This window comes from Leptosomus discolor, chromosome 5 (assembly GCF_034619465.1).
Source record: "Leptosomus discolor isolate bLepDis1 chromosome 5, bLepDis1.hap2, whole genome shotgun sequence".
NCBI lineage: Eukaryota > Metazoa > Chordata > Aves > Leptosomiformes > Leptosomidae > Leptosomus > Leptosomus discolor.
In genome coordinates, this window is record NC_141395.1 from 53,189,852 (window position 1) to 53,211,530 (window position 21,679).

General features: G+C 40.0%; 2 protein-coding genes across 2 annotated transcripts in view; one reads left to right on the forward strand and one right to left on the reverse strand.

The window, feature by feature from the left end:
• Nucleotides 1-1,760: 1,760 nt before the first annotated feature.
• Nucleotides 1,761-16,090, reverse strand: RMDN1 (regulator of microtubule dynamics 1). Its single transcript, XM_086466016.1, has 10 exons — nucleotides 15,908-16,090; nucleotides 15,328-15,439; nucleotides 12,615-12,702; nucleotides 10,715-10,874; nucleotides 9,946-10,035; nucleotides 9,231-9,286; nucleotides 7,125-7,212; nucleotides 5,469-5,499; nucleotides 4,009-4,142; nucleotides 1,761-1,961 (listed from the first exon to the last, which is right to left on the reverse strand). Exons 1-10 carry the CDS (start codon nucleotides 16,055-16,057, stop codon nucleotides 1,923-1,925), a joined length of 948 nt encoding a protein of 315 aa, XP_086322142.1. The 5' UTR covers nucleotides 16,058-16,090; the 3' UTR covers nucleotides 1,761-1,922.
• A 3,109-nt stretch (nucleotides 16,091-19,199) lies between these two features.
• CPNE3 (copine 3) overlaps nucleotides 19,200-21,679 on the forward strand; it is a 29,049-nt gene continuing 26,569 nt past the window's right edge. The window contains exon 1 of the mRNA XM_009956959.2: nucleotides 19,200-19,237. The gene's annotated coding sequence lies outside the window, so the exon portion shown is untranslated. The remainder of the gene's footprint in view (nucleotides 19,238-21,679) is intronic.

Here is a 21,679-nt window from a genome sequence, read left to right on the forward strand (position 1 = left end):
GTGGTAAGGGTTATTAAGCAAGGAAAGAAACAAAGCCAGTGGCCTTCTGTACGTGTACATGATCTGTTAATTGGTTTCAAAAGACTGACTGAAAACATGGCTCTTAAGAGGAAAAAAAAGCACCCTACACGATTTATGTGCTTGGGTGTGTGTGCATGCATACAGTCCACTTAGACCTTCTCGGAGTTTCAGTAATACTGCATTGTAACTTTTTCTTTTCCCCTTTGCATTCCCCATGATTCAGCTGTGCTTGGGGGAAGGGAGGAGGACAGCAAAGAGAGGGAAGGCAGGAAAGGCTGGAGATCAGAAGAGGGAACCAGTGATGTAATACTACTTGAAGGAGCTACTGGGTAGTTTGTGGGTTCTGTTGGTTCCTTTCTTCCTGCAAGCAATGCAGCTGCTCTTCTCTAAACACTGAGCAGCCTTTACTCAGTACCTGGACAGCATTCTTCTGCCTGCAGTTACTGCTCGCTGTGGCAGGAAAGGCCCAGATTAAGGTGCCTCTGCCACAAAGCTACCAGAAGCGATTTTGTGTCTGGCAGATGTTTTTGTAGCATATGAATGCAGAAAATGCAAAGAATCTCTGCAACGCTACGTGTCGCCCACCCAGGGGCTTTGACATAGCAAAGACTTCATTTTGATGCTCCAATAATAGAAAATTAAGAATTACTTTACCATAGTAGAAAAACCCATCTTTAACTAGTTTCATGGTCTGAGGCTAGAATTGAAGCTCTGCATTGTCTCTCAGCTGTGGATTTTTACTGCTGACTTGGCACTGGCTTGGTTTGTTAGGCTAAGCAATTTATGCCCTTCTTCATCTTCCTCCTATAGCTTGCAATATCCTTTTCCGTTAAAGCAAACACTAGGTATTTATAGTCAATTTGTTCCAGCTTGTTAGACTTTCTACTGGCAATACCATGCCTGTTCGATTGCCTACCATTTTTTCATTATTTAGTCCACTATTTCAGTTGGGTAGCCAGAATATATTGTTTGGAGAGTCTGTAAATATTTTCAATGCTGAATACCATAACTTAGGTTAAGCTATTTTTCTTGTGAAAGTTCCTGCTAAAATAGTAGCAAGAACAAGAAGAAAGTTTTACTTTATCTCTACAAACAGAAGTCTGTGTGCTTCCAAATTGTCATTCCCTTCTAAAGTACTGGGAGTACGTGTCCCTCCTGTCACCACTGGCTAGGGAAAGGAACGCAGATGCCCAGCAAAAGTTATGCAGCCACTAAATAAATCCCCAGCATTCACAGCCTCTCCATGTGCAAATAAGTGTTCGTATTTCACAGAAAGCTTCTCCTTGCATATGCTGATATTACCCATAAAAAGGATTTTCTTAGGTGTTCCCTACTTCACTTCTTTTTTTTTTAAACCACAGCACTCTTTGCAAAAAGTCCAACACTAGCATTTATGTGTACTGGAATTAAGATTGCTTGTGCAGCCTTCATGAGAAATCTGTAGAGGCATCTAATAATGTAAGCATGTTACTCTTGAAGGCTGTTGAACCCCACAGAAGGAGAATGCTCTAGAAAAAAATTGCAGGTCTATAATTATGTCATGGCCCTGTAGCTCCTTTCCTTAACGTTATGCCAGTCATGTTTCTTACTATTCTCATACATAACGTGTAGCTGAATAGTGTAAAGAACGTAATTAAAAACCGGCGCAGCCACTGTCCCAGCGTTTCCCCTCCAATACACACCCTGTTTGTCCGTGAAGCTGTTTATTCCCATGTCAATCAACAGACAGGATCACATAATGAAACAGATCTTCTAGTTGACAGTTTAATTGAAATGAGATGGAAGTAGCAGGTTTAGGTTATACTTTTATTAACAGCTTCAATAAACTAAAGTAGTATTTGGGGTCTTCTTCCTATGCTGCTCAAACCTGAGGCACTGAATTCCCATTATCTTGTTTCTTGTTATATAGAATTAAGCAACTCAAAAGCTTCTTTCTGTACCTGAAAGAAATAAATATACTCAGAACAAAACAGTGCCAGGTAGTTATAGGCTTTTCTAGCAGAACTTAACTGTGCAAGCACCCAAACATTTCACCAGTTCTGTAAATTCAGAACCCTAATTTTTTTTCTGTAGTTCAAGATGCTCAACACTTGAACACAAATGGGAATGAAACCACTTAAGCCAGTGCCTTCAGTGTAACTTGCTTACTGTATGTAGTAAGTTCATTTGTGTTGAATACGGACAATTAGCTCTTGATCTGCTGTAGTCCAACAGTAGCATGTAGGAAGTTCTCCTATGTCTGACCATAACCAACCGACCTAGGGTTTTCAAAACTCTGGACAGCAGGTAAGGAAGCGTGAGAAGACTGTTTCTTTATCCTGTGCCTAGGGATTCTGGGTAAAATCTAATAAAATTTAAATATGACCTCATAACATCTATTTTAAAAATAAAACGAAACCCAAAAAAACAGCAACAACAAAAAAAACCCTAACCAACAAACTCCTGGTCCTGACAGAGCAAGCAGGGAAGACAATGTAAGCCAGATACTCAGAGGTGACAAAGGTTCAGAAAACCTACTTACGCCTACCTCTGCCAAATGCAAGGACAAGAATTCCAATTTCTTTACATAGGCCAGTTTCCTTCTTACTGGACTACAAAGTCTGGTTGCCAATGAAATTTGCATTTTACACATCCACTCAAGAGAAAGGAGAGAATTCCACCTCTCTCAGTTCAGCAGCCCTGCCCCCTTCTAGGAGACAAGGAAACAGGTGTTTGTACCAGGAGGCCAGGCACGGCCGCAGCAGGTAAGCAGTTTAACAACTTGGTTACTGCACAAACATCACTACTGACTCCTTTTGCGTGGTTTCTAAAGAAAGGCAAGCTTTAGTGATCACTGGTTTCACATGTGCCTCCAGCTACTGCTAACTGAGAAGAATTGACCCATTTCATACATACCTGAGACTGCTACTCCTTTAGGCTGTTAAATTCCTATACATTTTGCAAAGCAGCGGTGGAATGGAACCCTTACTCATATTTCTACTGAAAGATGTTACTGAAGAAGCTCGCTTTTGGGAGACACAGTTCAAGCCTTACTAGAGAATCTACAGAACCTCAGCAGTGTTTTTTCTGAGGTGTGAAGCGCAAAATCCTACCAAAGTATTTCTTACAACTGGGACATTCAGAATGGCACAACACATTTGGATGTCTTCTGTAACAGTTAAAGCATCTCACACTGCACCTTATTGCTAAATGAATTAGAGGTCAATCAATCATAAGAAAAACCAATTTTAAATCGGGCTTTTAGTGCTGATGCCAACAGGATTGTTTATGAAAGGTAACTGCAACTGCCGTGGTCTATACTGCATGCAGTGTTGGGTCTGAACAAGTCTAATGGATTACCCCTCCTGGAAGTACTCAGTATGTGTTTAGGTAGGAAGCAGATGCCAACCCATCCAAACCAGGATCCTTCCGAGCAGTTCAAAAGGGTGATTAAGTGCCTCGTGTCACCTAGCCTTGGAGATCTGCTGTCAGAGACACATTACCTCCATTTGTCTCAATTCAGATAGTCTGAATCTCTCCCTAGGGGCCTGGAAAGGACTGCAACCTCAAGTTTTATGGATCTAGCAAGTTTTTGATACATCCATGCTTTTTTCTTCCTCCCGTTCATGTTGTTTTTTAGCTCTTCCAAAATGATTTCTACCTTTCTAGTTTTAGCCATATGAAAAGTGAATCTGTGCTCACATAAACACAGGCTAACTTAGGTGCCTGCCTTAACTTCAACACCACAGTTAAAGGTGGGTTGTTGTCAGCACTACAAAAACATCTTGAAGAAGAAAGAATAACAGACCTTTATTATAAACAGTATTTTCAACCACTGTGTTCAGAGGCAGTTACCAACATACTAAAATTCTTTGGTGTCTGCATGTGATCCTGGATTGTAGGGGCTGAACTACAGTTTACTCTGAGTTAACTTTATAATCCACTGCCATGATGTCACAGATGTTGGTTACAATATATGATTGTACTATTGTAGTTCTTAATTCCTACTTGTTTGTCCTCCTCTGTATGCGCAGGATACTCCTTTGCTTTGCTTAGCCACAGAAGAGCCATCTTTTTATTGTTTAACTTCAAGTATGTCTTCCCCAAAAAAAGCAAATTTTTGCTGTAGAAATTTGGGTCAGCTGTAGAAAGACAGGAGAACAGCTTTAAATGAGAACGAGAAGCATACTATCAAAGCCATGATATAGTGTCACTCCTTTAAATACTTATTTCAGAAAAGATTAATAATATTTTGGCTTTGGATCAGGAGGAAGCCAATGTAAAACTTTCGCTTGTTAGATTTTGGTCTCATACACAGTTTAGCTGTACATTAGCCTGCAGCAGTATGTTGGCTAACAAGCCACTACACTAAATGAAACTGATTCCCCAACAAAGAGCCAAGCAGCGAGCTTCATGCAATACAGATTCTGTGCTTTTCTGGACCTAGCAGGTGCAACAGGCAATGCAACCAGCTTAGGTGGGGAAGTAAAGGGCACGATTCCTAGCTTCAGACCACACACATACAGATGTTAGCTGAGCTTTTCCCACACAGGAAGGAAACTTGAAACTGTACATACATTTAACATTTTTTAAGGAGAGATTTAAGAAGTTGCTTTTTATAAACTTTAGAGAAGAACTTTAAAGTTGCTTTTTTTATTTTTGGTTGTCAATCATTATTAAAGACTAGTCTTGCCTCCTGTTTGTACTTGTAAGCACAGGCTTTCTCTGCTGCTGGATCTAAGGTCAGGATTCAAAACACAGGGAGGTGTTTGGAGGCAAATTTTGAGATTAAGTCCACCGTGCCAGTTTGCAGCTGCATTACTTGACACCCAGGGGAAGATACACAATGAGCTTTCCCTTTAAACTTCACTGGTGTCACTATATACAACTCTTTCATAGAACAGTCTCTTCCCGTGTCATCTTTTATCTTTCAGCTAGGCAGTTTTGCTTATGGCTTCACTCTTAGAGAAATAATAGGTCTGTGTTTTCTTTTACATACAGACAGTTTTACTGCCAGTTAGACTGGCACTCTGATCCAAGTAGCTTCTGAAATAATTAAAAAAAAAATGTTTTCTGTGTTGCTCTATTTAGAATACAGAGGACTTTGAACTTTAAGAAAAACTGGCATAAAATTGCCTTTTTTGCTTGCTTCTTCCCACTGCATTCCAGTTGAATGCCTTGGGGAAGAGTGCTTCGTTACTAACGAAGGTACAAATTTCATTTTAATACTTATTCTGAAAAAAAACCCTGATGTTACACTCTTAAGTGGTGACAGTAAGTGTAACGTACTTTGACTATCTCTGATGAAACAGTCCAGTGTAACAATCTAGCGTGTTGACTAGCACAACAGGCTGATATGTTTAGCAGCAGGTCAAACACTATTAAGATAATACCAAGAGCCAGAGGTTTATTGCAAGGCATCATTCACAAAACATACTATTCTGTCCAAAAAAGCTGGAAAGTATTACCTTCCTCTGCCATGTGGAAGTAATGAAGAGCCTGCAAAAGATAAGGTTGTCTTCTTTAAAATGGAGAATAAATTGAACACCGTAGTCAAACTACAGCCTTACGCACATGCTTCACGCAGCTGAAGGGCTTCTTGTCCATGATCTTACTTTCATTAAATCAGCATGCTACTGATGGTTCTCATTCAATGTACAATCAGTTCTGACATATTCTCAACAGCATGAGTACTTATCCGACTATTCCCCTGCGACTTCCTCCGTAAGTACAGTGCCTTGTATTTGTCGCTAGCAAATTGGATCATGTTTTTCCAGTCTTTAACTTATCAGGATGACTTTGAATTTTACTTCTACCATCCAGCATAGCGGTTGTTTGTTTCCCCTGGCCAGTTCTCGTGTATACATTTACTAGATAAAACGAATCTTATGATTCAGGCCATTAATGTTGACAAATACTTCGGGAAGAACCAGTTCCTACAGAGCACCCATTAGTATCCTCTTAGACCAGTATAAACCGTTATGAAATCTGCACACATTTTTCAACTAGTTTCCTATCCTGCACATCAGAAGCTTCCATCCATTCCTACCTCTTCCTGATGTTACTAGCTGGAGAGAAAATTCTGCCAGAGAACTTAAAAGTGGGGATGTATCTACAAACCAAATTTTGTACTGAAACTGCAGAAGTCTTACCAGTATGGCTCAACTACAGGTTCTGTGACAAGTTTGTTTCCTCAGCCACTTTTAAGTGCTGCAGAACTCAGTGCTGGGACTGGCATGACTCTGCAGTATTCAAAATCCCAGCTGACACTTTGTATTCTTCCGAGAGTGGTTTTCACCAAAACTTACAAGCTTGACATTCCATTAAAAAGTTTTCTTTTTCAAGCAGAGCTTAAATTGCTTTCAGCGTACCAGCAAGCAGCCTTCTACAATTACTTTCTAGTGACTCCTGACCCCCACCTTAAAAGAACAAAACAGTGGGCCAGTTACTGGTTGATATGAACAAACAGACTGTAACAGCTGCAGCGAACGTTCCTATTGTCAATTTAATTTTCAAGTTCTGTGTATGTACAAGTGCTTAAATAAGATGTGTACTGTGTTAGACACCCTAGGAGGCACACATCAGGACAGGCTGTTTCAGGGTGTACGACAGCAGGAGCTGTCACAGCAAAGATGAATAATAATACTTTCAACTGGAAAAAGCGTGTACCGTATGTAGCCAGAGGGTGAGAAGGTATTTGTGGTACGTAACAAAGCAAGCTGTTGCCTTTTGCATTTAGTATGAAAGGGAAAATTCTCATAGTCCTATCAAATAAGTACATGGTGAGTTACCACCATATAAATCATCATCACTGGAAGCAGCAGAGACAGTTCTCTGCAGTGATCATAATAGTAAATACAAACTAAGTTACATATAGCTTGTTATTTGCTGCACAAACTACATGAAATAATTTTCACTATTCTGTGTGCTACAGCTGAAAAAAATTAAAGATTTTTATGTTTTTAGATACCCCTCACTCTCCTGTTGTGTTCTCATTTTATCAATGACAGTTGTAAACTCACAAGCCCATGTGTATTCCAGAAGCAGAGGTAGATTTGTATAAAAGTATTATCAGCAGCTTTGTGGGGGGAAATAATACTCTGTGAAACATTTTTATATCATACCTCTTGAAATGTGGAGGTTGGTGGTGTGGCAAATAGCGTGGCAGCTATTTTTCTTTGGTACCACGGCATTTCAGCAAAGGAGTAACACCTGGAGCAAAAGGAAACATTTGTATGTATCACTCACATTTTTCTCTTGTTTTCGAGCAACACTCTCCTATCTTGGATGTCATAACTGTTGCCTCCAAGAGTCACAACAACTCCAGCCACACTGCAAGTTCTGTAAGAAAGTTCTTAGAACCGTGTAACAAAATAGCCAGATGTTTGAAGTTGCTGCATAGTTCTGCTAAAGCAGTTTTCATGCGTCTTGTCCTGGGAACTGCTATTACATTAGACAAAACTGGAGATGGTTATTAACAAAAAGACAGCTTTTGAGCTTCAGTGACTTTAACAATTTATGTGTATTTGATATTGTTCTAATCTATTTGCAAAAACAGGGCACAACTGAGTAATGTCATTGCCTTACCTCAACACACTACCTTGTTTTTCTCAATTACTAATATAAAGCAGATCTGCGCTATGTTCCTGAAAGACTTCGATTTGTAAGAATGAAAATAAACCCAAGAATCAAACTACTCTTCTAGGCTAGACCACTCGACGCTGTTTCACCTTTGTTACTTAGTAGACAGGAATCAGTCACCTATCTTAGAGATGCTGAAAGGATTAAACATCTGTTAAGTATTTCAAATGTGTAGAACATTCCAGGTGTAAACGTTAAACACTACTCACTTTATTACCCTCCCACAATAAGTATAAAAATATTATTCATTGTGTAAAATAGAGAACTCTAGAGAAGGTGAAAAATTAATAAATGCAAATATGAAAGTGGTTGGAGGAGAGGGGGGCAAGGCACAAAATTCACTGTTTGAGCTGAAATTTTGCCATCAGATGTGCCTTATCAGAAAAACCAATAGAAGAGGGTCAATCCAGGATAGACTAGAAAGGAGAAAAGTACTCAAAACTTGGCTTATTACAAATCCCAGTTTCAGATGAAGATGCTCTGGGATTCAGTAATGAGTATATTTAAATATACAATATGGGGATTGCCAAAAGCAATACTAATCACACATTTCTGGTCATCTTTTCCGATTTTCCTTAGGAACAATCTCAAAACTGACCTTAAGGCTCATTCAGTTGATAGCACACACTTCTGTTTAGAAATGTGGACTACTGCAATTGTTAGGTCATGTGGGAATGACTGGTGGAAGCTGAAACACCAAAGTAAGTTTGTAAACTAATACAAAACTCTGAAGCAGAAGGTTGTCGTTTACTCTGATACTCAAGGGTCCAGAAAAAAAAAAAAGAGAAGGTGGCTGTGGTTTTTAGTATTTTTTTTTAAGCTACAAATGCATTTGCTTTAGTTATTTTCAATCTCTCAATCTTACAGTAGAGATTTCCTGTAAAACAACGTAGCAGCTTTGGTCTCTTTCAGACAAATAATCAGAAATGCTGTCAGGAATCTCTCGCTAACACATAAAAGACACTGCTTTCAACCACGCTGCTTCCACCAAATGCCCTGGTTAGGATGGAAAGTTGTATTTCCAGTCCCTTCGCCTGCTACGTAACAGTAATTCTTAGTACCAATTTCACTAAGCAGCAATTTCAGAGTTTTTTGTTAATGCATATGCACATTTATAAACTGTGTTTACGTAAATAAAACTTTTAAAATACGGTATCGTGACAGATAACAAAAGAAATATTTTAGGAACACATCCCACTTCTGCTATCTTTTCACTGTACACAGATGGTATTAAGTTGCAGCCATCACTGAAATTCAGTGTAAATTCAGTGTTGAGTTTTGTCTCCATTGACACCAGTACAACAAAGTGAGTAGCACTCACAATCTCCAGTATCTGCTATAGAAATGCAATTTCATCTGCAAAATGAGTTTCTATTAGTTCCATCTAGTAAAACAAACAAATTTAATGAACAATTATTTTTCATCTTTTTGAACTGCATAAGAATTAACACACAGACTTTTTCAAGGCGTGACATCCTCTACCCATTCAATAGGTTTTCATGTTCGCATCAACTAATCACAAGCCACTGAATTACATTCTGGCATTTTTCTTTGCCACGTGCCAACATTTGTTTGAGAATAGGCCTTACCAAATGCCTATAAGATGAATTGTTGTAGCATCTTTTGGATTCAGTTCAACAGCTCTCTAGTGAGAGGGGAAAAAAAAAAAAACACCACAAGATGTAAAAGTTGTTCTGCCACATTTGGGTTAAAACACACTAAAAAAAGTAACTTGTTATCCTACTGTTACTTAAACCAGATTAACATCGTGTAGAATTTCAAGGCGGTACAGTATTTACTCAGTGCACAACTAAATTGGTCTCCAAAAAACTGAAAGCACTGACAGATTTCTAAGCACTTCTGGTTAGTAGGTCATTAAGAGTTTCACATAGGATTTAGCGTGTTCAGATTTTGATGTAATTTCTAGTGATATAAAATCAGTAGTCCTTTATTTTCTTCAGTATTTGTCCTTTACTGCTACACAATCCACAGTTAAAAGGATGGCCACACAGCCATTTCTCAATAGCACAATTACATTTTATCTAGTCCTAAGAGGTGTCAAAAGCACTTCAGCTATTTCAAGACTCCCTTCTACAGTGACTTAGTTTACTGCAGGAGGAAATTTGTACTCCTTGTTGCTGGGGCATCGAGGACTGTCACAATAACCCAAAAACCAAAGTGTCACCAGAAGATCTGAACAGAAGTACACTTGCACATTTTCACCAAAGAACAGTTCACAGCTGTCACACAATCTGCATACTGGATGCATTAATGCTGTCATATGCAAAAACCTGTTTACATTACCTGGAAGTGCTCTTTGATAACAATGGCATTTCCAATTTTAGTCTTGATTCCTTCAAAATCTCCAACATCACTGAGGCAAATTCCATACCACTGTAATTCAAAGAACAAAAATAAAACATTTAATACAGCACTATAGCTATTAGAAGTAAATTTAAAAAAAACCCAAACAGAACAGCTGCCACCACCACTAAAGAGAACAAGCAAGAAGTGTTTTTATCACCACAACAGCCTGCTGGTCTGCATGCGTAATGTCATCAATGTTCTCTTCTTATCCAAGATGCCAAGACAATCGACTATACTTTGTTATCTCTCTGCCTGCGAGTGAAACAGCATCAAAAAAAAAAAAAAAAAAAAAAAAAAAAAGAGCAGAAGGAAGCCAGAGCCTGAAATATTTCCAGTGAAACTCTACAGAGCTGCTGTTGTGCACAGAAACAGCATGCTATATGTGGGGCGCATACAACATTTTTAAGGCTACATCAGAGAAGGATGAGCTGATTACACCAGCTGTAATCAGCCTGATCAGTCACCTCTTTCCATGGTCCTGCACACATTCAACCAGTTCTCGTTTCCTGTATAGAGGAAATTTAGCTGCAAAGTCTGAACACTGTTCTTCCAAAAAAGTTAGGGAAAATCAGAACTCTCACTCATTCTCAATTGAAAAGTTAAATCATGTTGAAGTCTGCTGAAACAGCACGATGACATTCGTTCCAGTTTCTACTGGCCGAAATCAAAGGACAAGATTTCAGTGAAGTTACTTTGCTTGGCTTACCTTGTGTGCTGCAAAATTGGCTTCATTTTTTTCAAGTGCCTTTTTTGCATACTCAAGGGCTTCATACGCCAGTTGTCTTTTCTTCTCTGCTGAAGTACTACTAAGCTGAGCTAGATCTCGTGATGCCCGTGCCAGCCGCCATAACAACTCTGTGTCATCACTAGTTATGAACAGAAACACTAACGTTTTAAAGCAATAATGGAAACAAAGCAAGCAAAGGTCTTAAACCAGTCTTTCAGTATCTATCTCAAGGGGGTGATAAGAGAACAGCATATCATCTGTCATTCTACCCTATGTACAACCCCAAGATAACAACAAATGAAAGCCCTCCATTACAGACTGACAATACCTTCCTTCTGCCATCCTGGTCTGAGAAGAAAACATATCTATCTGTAGGGAAAGGATGTTGTTTTCTCAAAAAAAGATGCAGATTTAAAAAAAAACAAAACAAAACAACCCAACATTAACACTCAAAAAACCAGAAGGAAAACAAGGACTACTTTGTTCTTAGCTAGACGATATTTTTTCCAGCATTTCACTGATCTGATAATAATCTTGACTAGGAATGTTTAAAACACTATGCATCTTTTTCCCTGTAATTGTACCTAAATAATGAAATTCTTCCTAGAACAACAGTGAGAAAACATAGATTAGCCATACCACCACCACACAAAGCTGTACATTTATATACTTATTTATATCAGTATATCAAATGGTGTATGGTATGTTATAGCCAAAGATAAGGGATTTTAAGTTTTATTATTGTTAACATTGTTTTGAAATGCCACTTGCACTTTACTATACTATTAGCTCAACCATTTTAATTTTGGCTTACTATTCTAATGGAGGCTTTAATATTAAATTTAAGTTTAGAAAGTCTTTCAGAAGTTCTGGCTATAAAACTCTTCCCCTCCACTACCCCCTGGGAATACTGAGGTCAAAACTACCAGATACCAAAAATATTAAAAGGCATACACAAGTTATTGCTAAACTCGGAGTATCAATAAAAAGCCAATTTTCTTATCTGGAGTACAACTGAGTCACTGCTCGCAGCACAGCAGTCCTGCAGACTCATTTTTCAACCAAGTCACAAGTTATATACTGCTACTGGCATCCTTACTCCTCACAGAATAATTAGTACTCTTATACACCGAGTAGGAAGCTTATACCTTGCTTCTGATATGGTGTCCCTTACAGGCTAGGACCTTCATTTAACTTCCCACATTTTCTATTTGCATCCCAGCAAGAACGAGGGGAGGGGAAACCCAATTGAAAACTACTGAACACAACTGAATAGTTGATTCCCTCCAGAAATGTTCTAGGAGTGAGACGTCTTGTCTCCTCCAAAGGAATAGACTCTTCAGCTTGCAATGCATTTCCTGCTTTTTCCTTAAACAGTTTGTCCCACTTCGCTCATCAATAATGTTTTGTGCAGTTTAAGACATAACTACATGAGTAAGGAGCTTTTTTTATTCAGACTCAAATCCTAACATGAGACAAATGAAACCAGGAAGAACAGCTGGTCAGCAATGAAAAAGGAACAGTCACTCTCAAAAAATTTCAATATCTGAATTCTAGGTATTTTATTCATTTAGTAATGTGTAGACACACTGAGTTTTTGCATTACATTTTAAAGGATTCTTAGAGTAACAAAACAAACAAGCAAAAACCCTTCTTTGCAGGACTGAAAAACTTGAGTGATAACCCTCACCTTCTACAGCTACTAGTCTGTCCTTCATTCATTTTTGCATTAGGAGAAAAAAGATCGAGTCCTCCTTTCCTACTTACGTAAGGGTGAAAGCAAGGTTCTCCAGCATACCACAGTGAGAACATTAGTTGAAAAACTGATACAGAAGAGCACAGAAAAGAAGTTACCGTAATGCCTCAATGCAACAAGTACCTATTTTTATGCTGAATCAGCAACTGATACAGCTTTTCAGTTTCTCCACTCCCATACAGGTAGTCTGCTTGCTCTATAATATCTTCCACTTAAGAAGGAATTCAAATCATGGAAACAGAAGAACAAATGACACGTAGTTAGGACATTAAGCATAAACAAAACATTTCAGAGCAAGAACAAACGATGTAGTTCCTTTATAGGCCATCATTCCAAACAACTTACACGCACAGCAGGATTGAATAAGCTACATTTACAATGAACAACTAGGAAGTGAAACAGTGCCTCTTTCATGAAACTACTAAACAGCTTTCAGCAACAGAACTTTGGATGCTTAATGGATTTAACATTTAAAAGCGTCCTCCTCAATGCATCAGACTACCAGAAGCAATTTGTCCTCTTCTTTGCGAAAATGGCAGGAAAAAAAGTATAAAAAAATGTGACTAGGAGGACAAATGCAGTAGAGATCTGAGAGTAACAAAACCCCTTCATTGGTATAGGTACAGAATTTATATCTAATAATAAAAATTAAATTAAAAAACATTAAAAAAAATATTCTTCTTCTCAATACGGTTCCGTAGTTTCGCCAGAATATGACTGCAGATTGAGTGGGCCCCATTACCTTACTCACCAAGCCAAAACGAAACATTGCTCAAAGGTTTTTTGACTGAAGTCCTCAAGATTTTCACAAACATGACCCCAAAAAATACAGTTCATCTACGGAAACCTCTATGTATTCAAAATACTAAAAGCAAAAATAATTTTGAAAATCAGAATAGCTTTCCAGAGTATCAATTTATGAACCAAGTACCCCTTGTTCTTATGGTACTTACAATACTTTAAAACACAACAGAGATGGAGGTATACTATTTCCACAACTGGCTGAATATAATAATATATGAATAAATACAGTATGTATATAGTACATAAAACAGCATTCCAGAAATGGAAATACCGAACACCACACAATACAGGATTCTAATGTAAGAACAGATGGAATTAGGAGGAAAAAACTCCAAAGGGAAGCAGGTAGATAATTCGATTGAAGTATATAATTGTACAAGAGAAGAACAAACTCCATGTTAACTCTTCTGCCAACATTAAAACATGAAAAAAATTACCTTTTAAGTCAAAAGCCTTGTCTAATTTCTTACAGAACTTTCAGCTATGCTTATTGTCTCTTTGGTATTACTCCTGGGTCCGTGATCATTCTAAGTCAAAACATAAGCTCTACAGTGCCCCCCGTCATAAAAAATAATCATGTTTATAAGCTTTCTTTTTTCAAGTTATCTAACGAATATGATAGTCACATTTCACAGCAGCACAGTTTTACTTAGAGGAAAAAAAAACACTGAAGGCTACTAAACACAACCCCCTCCTCTTCAGCTTAAAAAGATCCTAGAATATAAATCGCTGAAGATTGGGAGAGGATTCTGGATAATTTTTAACCCTGCTATCTCTAAATGCCTTCTATCAACTATTCCAAAGGTAAGATAATGGTCTATGTGGACTTTGGATTTTAGTGTCCGAGATTAGCTTCATGGAACATCTTCAGTATTATCTTCGGTCAACTGTTATTTGCCTGTTGAGACTCCCTTAACGGTACTAGCGTATCTAATGACTAAATGCTCACGACTCAAACTTCTGAACACATTTCCCACCAAGTGTTTTAGGTAAATTATGACACTTATTTCTTTAAGTAATTTCCAGATTTTCACCATAGCTACTATTTGCCTTACATAGAAAGCTCACTAACATTGCTTTTCTTGGCAATGGAAATGGCAGATTCAAGTGAGAGTCCTAAAAAAATACCAGAGGCCACTAAGTAGTGTTATTTATGTTCCTCATGGGAAATTTTCTTACTTGTGTACTACGTAGCTATCTTTAATCTGTTCACTGAAGCTCCTTCTATTACAGCAAATGAAACAGTTCCTTATCTGTTCAAAAGTCTATTGTCTGAATTTTTATTTCTGTAAGCATAAATATCTAAGATGTTCCTCTCTTTGAGACACAGAGAAACAGTTATCTGGCCTGACTACTATCTGACCTACACAGTAAGCATCATTTCAGTTAAGCTCATCCTCCATTCAGTTAGGCTTATGCTCAAAACCCCTTAATTTAGCATGTGATACACAAGTTCTAAGTCTGCAACAGTATCCCCTTTTAAATAATGCTACTTTTTTCCTAGCAATGAGACTATCTTTATTCAGATCTTGAAAAGGACATTTTATCACTTGTTCTATTCTGGTAGGTAAAGCAAGGCTCTTCTTTTTCTTTTCAGTGTGACAAAAATACAAGACATTTCTCAGTTTTGTTTGAAATGAAATCTGTGTTGCTCGACTAGATTAAATGGGAATCGCACTGTGTTCATACTGAAAATCTGAACGAAGATTTTGAGAAATTGATTAAGGTTTGGTCTGCAGACGTAACTGAACCGTATCTTTTTCAGTAAGTTATTTAAAGCTTGGGCAACAAGTTAGGTATTATATGCATGTGTTATATCCTAGCCAGGATGAGCTACTAGATCTGCTTTCAGTGACACTTGAAATAATCACTTGTTATACTGCTACAAGTCTATGCCCTGAACCAATTTGAAAGCATCCCGTTGTGGAAAAGCACTGCATGCAGTCTTCATGGAGAAAGCCAAACGCACTAACACCATTTTCCTATATAATTCTACCACTAAAAATTTTAAGTTTTGCATTGAAAATACTACCTTTGAAGCTTGCATGAACATCAGCAAAGACAGAAATCAGCTTGTGACCTTCATAAACCAAGAAGGAGCCTGTTGAAAGTGCAACCCCCCTCTGAAGACTTTTTCTAAGCACCTGCATGGGATCATAAGATATGTATTGTCAGTCTGAGTTAAAAAGTTTTCTTGTCTCTAGTGCCAGTTATATTTCAGATTTCCAACAGAGAAAAGCCTTTTAAAAGTTAAAAAAAGTGCGTAAGAAAAAAACACATCATCAAGAGAGTATTTTCAAGTTTTTTCATCACAGGCTTGTAACTACGCTTTAAAACACGAAGAGAGCGCTAGACTGAAAATAAACCACAACTGTGGAGCAAACACAAGGCAAGAAGCAAAAAAAAGCGAACGTGCGTTTCCAAGCGACCGCAGCGATCCCAGCTTTGGCAAAACGCAAACCAGCCCTCCGCTGCGCCCCCGACGCCAGTCTCCACGGCTGCTCCCGCCCACCGCCCCAGCGGCCCCGGGGAGGCCAGCGGCGGGCACAGGCCCGTGAGAACCCTCCGGAGGCGGCCGCGCCCGCCATCCCCCAGAGCGGCGGCCCGGCTACCTCACCACCGCTTGCCCCGCGGAGGGCGCCGGCCCCCCTCCGCCACCACGGGCCGCACGTCGCTCTTCCCGCCGCCCGCCGGAGCAGGCTGGCCAGGCAGGCAGGGCCGCGGCGGAAGGGCAGCGCCAGCGCCGCCATAACACCGGCCATCACCACCGAGTGCCGCCCTCCGCCAGTGGAGGAACCGGTCCGTCCCGCAGCCCTGTTCAGGCGAGGCGGGAAACAAGGGCAACGGCCGCCCGTTCCGAGCGCCAGCCATTGCGCCACACCGAGACACCGCCCCGCCGGGAGGCGCGTGCCGCCGGGAGGGAAAGAGGCAGTCTGCGCATGCGCCCCTCGCTGGCGGCGGCCCCGGGGCGGGGCGCGCCCGGTTGGCGTGGGTGTGGCCGCCCGGGGTCCGCAGGTTCCGCGCTGCCGCCGCGGGACCCGGCAGGTGAGGGGTCAGGCGGACGGGAGCGGCGTTGCGCACCATGCCCCTGCTCGGGGTGGGACCGGGCGCCGTCCGGTCGGGGGCCTGGGGACGGTGGCCCGTCACCTTCCCGTGCCTCAGGGGCGAGTTCTGCGCCCGGCCGCCGCGGGGTTCGCTCCCCCTCCGTCCTGGGGAGAGGGAGTTGCTGTCTGCAACGCGTCGTTCCTTCCAGGTGCCGCCGCCTCGAGCGTTTCCCGGCTCCGGCGGGCGGGGGCTGCCGCCTCGTACAGCGGCTGGACGTGTGGGCGTGGGGCCGGGAGGCAGGGCTGGGCTGCGGCTGCCCGAACCGTCTCCTCTTACGAAACACGCCCGCAGGGGGCTGGTCCGCTTCCTGCTCCGGGACGGAGGCAGCTCTCCGCCGGGGACGGGACACGGACTGCGGCCGAGCCCCGCGGATCGGCCGTCGGCTCGCTGTCGCTCAAGTAGCGCAGCGCGGCGGAGTTAGAGCTGTACGCCGGGGCACGGAGCTCCTGCTGGGTGACGAACTCTGGGGCGGTGTTGCGCCGCTCTGAGAAGCGCCATTACTCTTTAGGAAGGAGACTGTCAGAAGTCGTCATCGTGCCTAAAAAACACATGCTGGTCTTCCTGAGCTGCTGCCAGAGTGGGCTGTTGTTTCTTCTTTTATCATCGCAGTTGAGAGATACGCGGAAGACAAGCCGTAGGTGACAGGCATGTTGTCATAATTTACTCTTCCGCTAGGGAAACGTTAAAATATGAAAGCTCTTCGCTTTTGCTTCCGTACTCTTCAAAATGCACTAATACGCATCGTCCCCCCTCCAAAACTTACCTTTGTTTTGTTGGGAGTTTTTTGGCCCAAAAAGTTCAAGTTAAAGATATTTCTGTGGTGGCACAAAAAAAGTATATTTAGTAAAAGTAATTAGAGCCAAACTTAATGTCAGGTTGTTTTTTTTTTTTTTCAATCGAAGTTTTAAATTTTATGTTTATATATGTATAATCACAGAGGTAAGATGTTCCAAAGGGCATGCAGAGCACCAACAAGCATTAGAAACAAAAAAAGTAGGCAAGAAAGATGTGTAGAAGATGTGTAGAGGAGCAAGGAGGACTAGACAGGTTTTTTTTGTTTTCTGTTATGGTGTCAGGGAGAATGCAGTGTTTTTCCAACAAATGTTTGTGTTAAATATCTCGCAATGCAAAACCATCATATGTGACTGTAAGACTAATTTTAGTTCAGCTGTTGAAAGAAAAAGTTCATTTCTGCTAGGTTGAATAGCTAAGCCATTATTAAATGTCATCTGCCAGAATTCCAAGGTAGCAGTGCTGTACCACAGTGTTTTTACAGCCTTATGTTATGCCCAAGGCGTTAATGTCTCTCTGGAATTGAAGGCTAGAGGGAAGCCATAGTAGCTGTTTTGTACAAACGCCACCAAAGAGCCTTCTTTTAGGGGTAGTAAAACTAGAATCTCAACTCCACAGATAGGTTAGTGTTATTACCTGGGGTGGAGTTTAATCCTCCCCCCGCCTTCTGATTTAGAATCAGATGCTGTCATTGCCATAATTTCCTTTAGGAAATACCTTTAGGGACATAGTTAAGTAGTAAGAGACTTTTTTTCCAATATACATATGTGATCGAATTAGTGTTTGTAGGTATTAGTTCCTGTTAAATCCAAGAAAGTTACTTCTATTCTTGGTTCACTTAAGCTTAAGATTAATAATGGCCCGTTCTAGTGTCCTGTTTTAAGTTGTGGTGTGGCTTGTGGAAACTAGCAGACAGGAAGTGGAATTATGGTGCTTTTTACTGTTTTACGTTTAATGTCATTGGTTTATCTGTAATATTGCTTTAGATGAGATGCTGTTGCTCAGGCATTTAAAAATGGCATTAGTAAGCCAGGATTTCTGAATCCAGGAGTTTTGGGGCTGCATTGCTAGGTCTGAGCTTCTGTTTAAGACATAGTCTTAATGATTTGGATCACTTCCTTCATACCTTCTTCTGTGGTTGAAAGAAGACTCTATGCTGGAGATCCTTCCCATTCTGTAGCTGGATCAAGTGCCGATGTTCACTCAGTGCTTTATCCAAGGTACAGTTAGGAGCCAGCTGAATTAGTTGTAGTGGTGGCAACTTGCTTCTGGTGCTTCTTGCATCCAGGAGGGTTATTATGAAGTTCTTGTGGTAGGTGATTAGCACTTGTGCAGTAACCTGGTGGTTCCAGGAAGTAGCATGATTGCTGTGTGCCTGTGTTCAGAGCCGCTGCCTGTGTATATGCAGAGCATGTACAGTGCCTCCCCGCCACAGTGAATGCGGAGTGCAAGTAGCTGCTGTGATACAGAATTGAAGGACAGCGGACTGGAGAGCTCTTGGTTTACCTGTAGGAAGGTTTGAAGTGCATCTGGGCTATAGTGAAGTATAATTTTGTGATTGTCGTTTTGAAGTTAGTGTTATTGTTTATGCTGAGATACAAAATGATATGTCACGCTGTTGTGGGATAGTGTTTTTATGGATTTTTCTTGGACAACCTTTAGCAGCGTAGGAAAGTATAGGTTACTTAGAGCATAAGCCACATGGGAAGCTTGCAAATCACTGATTTTGGTCTACTTTAAAACACTATCACCTTACTGGGAAAAAAAGCATTACATGAATAGGACAAAAAAGGTAATCCCATCTTTGTTCTTAAAATCTTAAATGTCTTTTCTTGCTGGATTTTTTAAATATCTCCAACATAAAACTGTTGGATGTGTTGTTTTTTTAAAAGGAGCTGTAGTTCCTCAAAGTATATGCATTCAAACCTGTTACTTTGATATATGGGAATAACAATTCTTGATTTTCTTTTCCTTCCATTTCACATTTTAATGATACCGTTGCAGCTTTAACCTTCTGCTGAGAAGCCTGGAGGCAGATCTTTGAGGTAAGTTACCTTAAACACATTTTTAAGAACTGGTATTTGTAACAGCGAAGTGTTACAACATGCCAGACTTGAAATGGACTGTAAGAAGGATTAGTCTAAAACACGTGATCACTTGCATCTTGTTTCTGCAATAAAACTTCTGCAGCAACTTTTAGTGAGATAAGAGTTTTTCTTTCTTCTGGATCGTGTTAATTATGTAAAGTCAGTCACTGGCTCTAAACAGAGAAATTGCAATGAAGAATACGTGATTTAAGATACTATTCGAATTGCATAGTTGATAGATTGTTTTCCCTGAAATAATTGATATAAAATATTCTGGTAAAACATATTACAGGAAACACATTTTCCCCTGGTTGAATGCTGTTTGCTTAAAACAACTAAATTTTGAAGTCAGGAGATGTGTGTTTCTTAATTTTCTTGTTCAGGGCACTGTTACTTTTAACAGTATAGCTCACTTAGATCAAAACATCACCCGAAATTCATAAAATACTTTTGTGTGAGGAGAATGCTGGGAAGAACCCTCAGCGCTAAAGATGCGCCGAAAGAGTGAACACACATACTGAGGAATAAAAAGGTCAACAGAAGGATATTTAGAAATGGCTGTTTCTAAGTCATCTTGTGAATGGACGTCCTTGAAATCAAATAGTTTCTGGTCAGTGTGATGGATTTTTTTTTTTTTAAGGAAATTATAAATATGTTCTTTGGCAATGTAACTTAACGATAGATTTTTATATATAGCAACTATCTACAAATAGTTACCTGACTTCTTACACCAGTGTCCTACCAATCCAGTAGATAAATATTTGAACTGCCTAAGTATGATGAAGCTTGTATAAAGGGATGATTAATTTCTCATAGAGAAAACAGCGTCTCCCTTCTCACACACTCATGCATCAGCTTTCTTAAATGCTAGCTCTTATTTTTGATGGTGTAATCTGCAGTAAAGTGAGTTCTGTGGTTGTTAGGGTTTTATCAGCGTAATGTCACTTGTTCAGTTAAGGAATATATAATTCCTTCATGTATACTAAATACTGAATGTGAGAAGATAGAGCTTACACTCAAGGTTTTGTGTGATTCTTCAAATACAGAACAATTCAAGTTGAGATGTATGTGAGCTGCTTCTGTTACTCAACTTGTCAGCACATCAGCTAGTGCCGCAGGACAATTTTATCAGCTGTATTGCCTTGTAAAGAGAGAGAGAAAGAGGAGCTAGAATTCAAATTTAGAGGTATGATATTTAGGGAAGCCTCTGATTTTCAAATGCAGTGATGGAATTAGGTTATGAAATGGTTTTAGCTTTTGTAACTTTATATGAAATGCCATCTCCTGTGAGGTGTTCCGTTTCCTTGAGAACTGAAGGGTTACCTTGAGGTTTTTTTAAATATACATTTGTATATATGTAGTCCAAGATCCTTAGAAATTGTGTCACTACTAGGCCCATCAGTGGAAAGAAGCATCAATTTATAATAATTTCATTGTCAGCTTTTTGCAATAGATGTGGCATTTTCTGGGAGTGTGTTGTCATTCTCTGCTCTCTACATATGCAGCTGTTGTAGAGATGCTAGAGGACTATGCTGAGATTATGGATTGAGTTATATTGTCAGGTGGATGTTGTCTCCCAGGTTACTTTCATTTAAATTTTGTTTTGTCCACCTTTATGCCAGCTCTTCACTGGAACCCTGCTTTTGAAAGACTCTTGCAAGAAGTGCTGTTATTGCTTGGTCTGAGATGCAATAGAAGAGGTTGTAAGGAATACAGGCTTACAGATCTTTACCACAAAAATTTGTATTTGCAAGAAATGGTATCTTAGTCCTACCTGAAAGAGACTGAACAATTGCATATAGTGAATATTCAGGACAGTAAAGCTTCATAGGCATTATTTCAGGTTTAGGCTTGGCTCAAGACTTTAATTTTTATAGTCTGAATAATTAATTTTTTTCCATATTGTTGTCTGCCCAGGTTCATAAGAAATATTTAATAATCCAAGGAGGGTCGGAGCACTGCTTGTATGTGGTACAGCCTTTTTCAGTCTGGCACACAGTTTACATAAAATGCTTAAGCGTAGCATTATAGCTAGAAGATTAGCTGATCAGGAATAGACTTTATTAACAAGTTCTGAAATGTCTCCCCTGTCCATCTGGGCCCTGAGGTAACAACAAAATATGGATTTTTGGTCTTTTGTCGTTAGTAGTTCACAGGAACTGAGAAATATGCTATGACAGCAATAGCTTACGTCAGAACAGGTTTGAGACTTGCAACTAAAGGCAATGGTGCCAGACACGGCTAGAGCAGTGCTCACTTTGTTAGTCTTTTTGTGGTTATGTATTCTGCTTGTCAGATTGGGAAGCACCTATAGTTATGAACATATTGTTGTTGTACTCTGGAAGGTTATCTGGGCAAGCCTGTACTCTTCTCTAGTATTGCAGCGTTGACATGATTGCA

Bases quoted from the DNA above. Each gene is read 5' to 3' on its own strand.
- RMDN1 (XM_086466016.1), bottom strand. From the start codon at position 16,057: ATGGCCGGTGTTATGGCGGCGCTGGCGCTGCCCTTCCGCCGCGGCCCT. The intron at 15,440-15,907 runs GTAGCCGGGCCG...GATCCCATGCAG, and splicing joins GCGGGGCAAGCGGTGGTGAG to GTGCTTAGAAAAAGTCTTCA. The intron at 10,036-10,714 runs GTAAGCCAAGCA...TTTGAATTACAG, and splicing joins CCAATTTTGCAGCACACAAG to TGGTATGGAATTTGCCTCAG.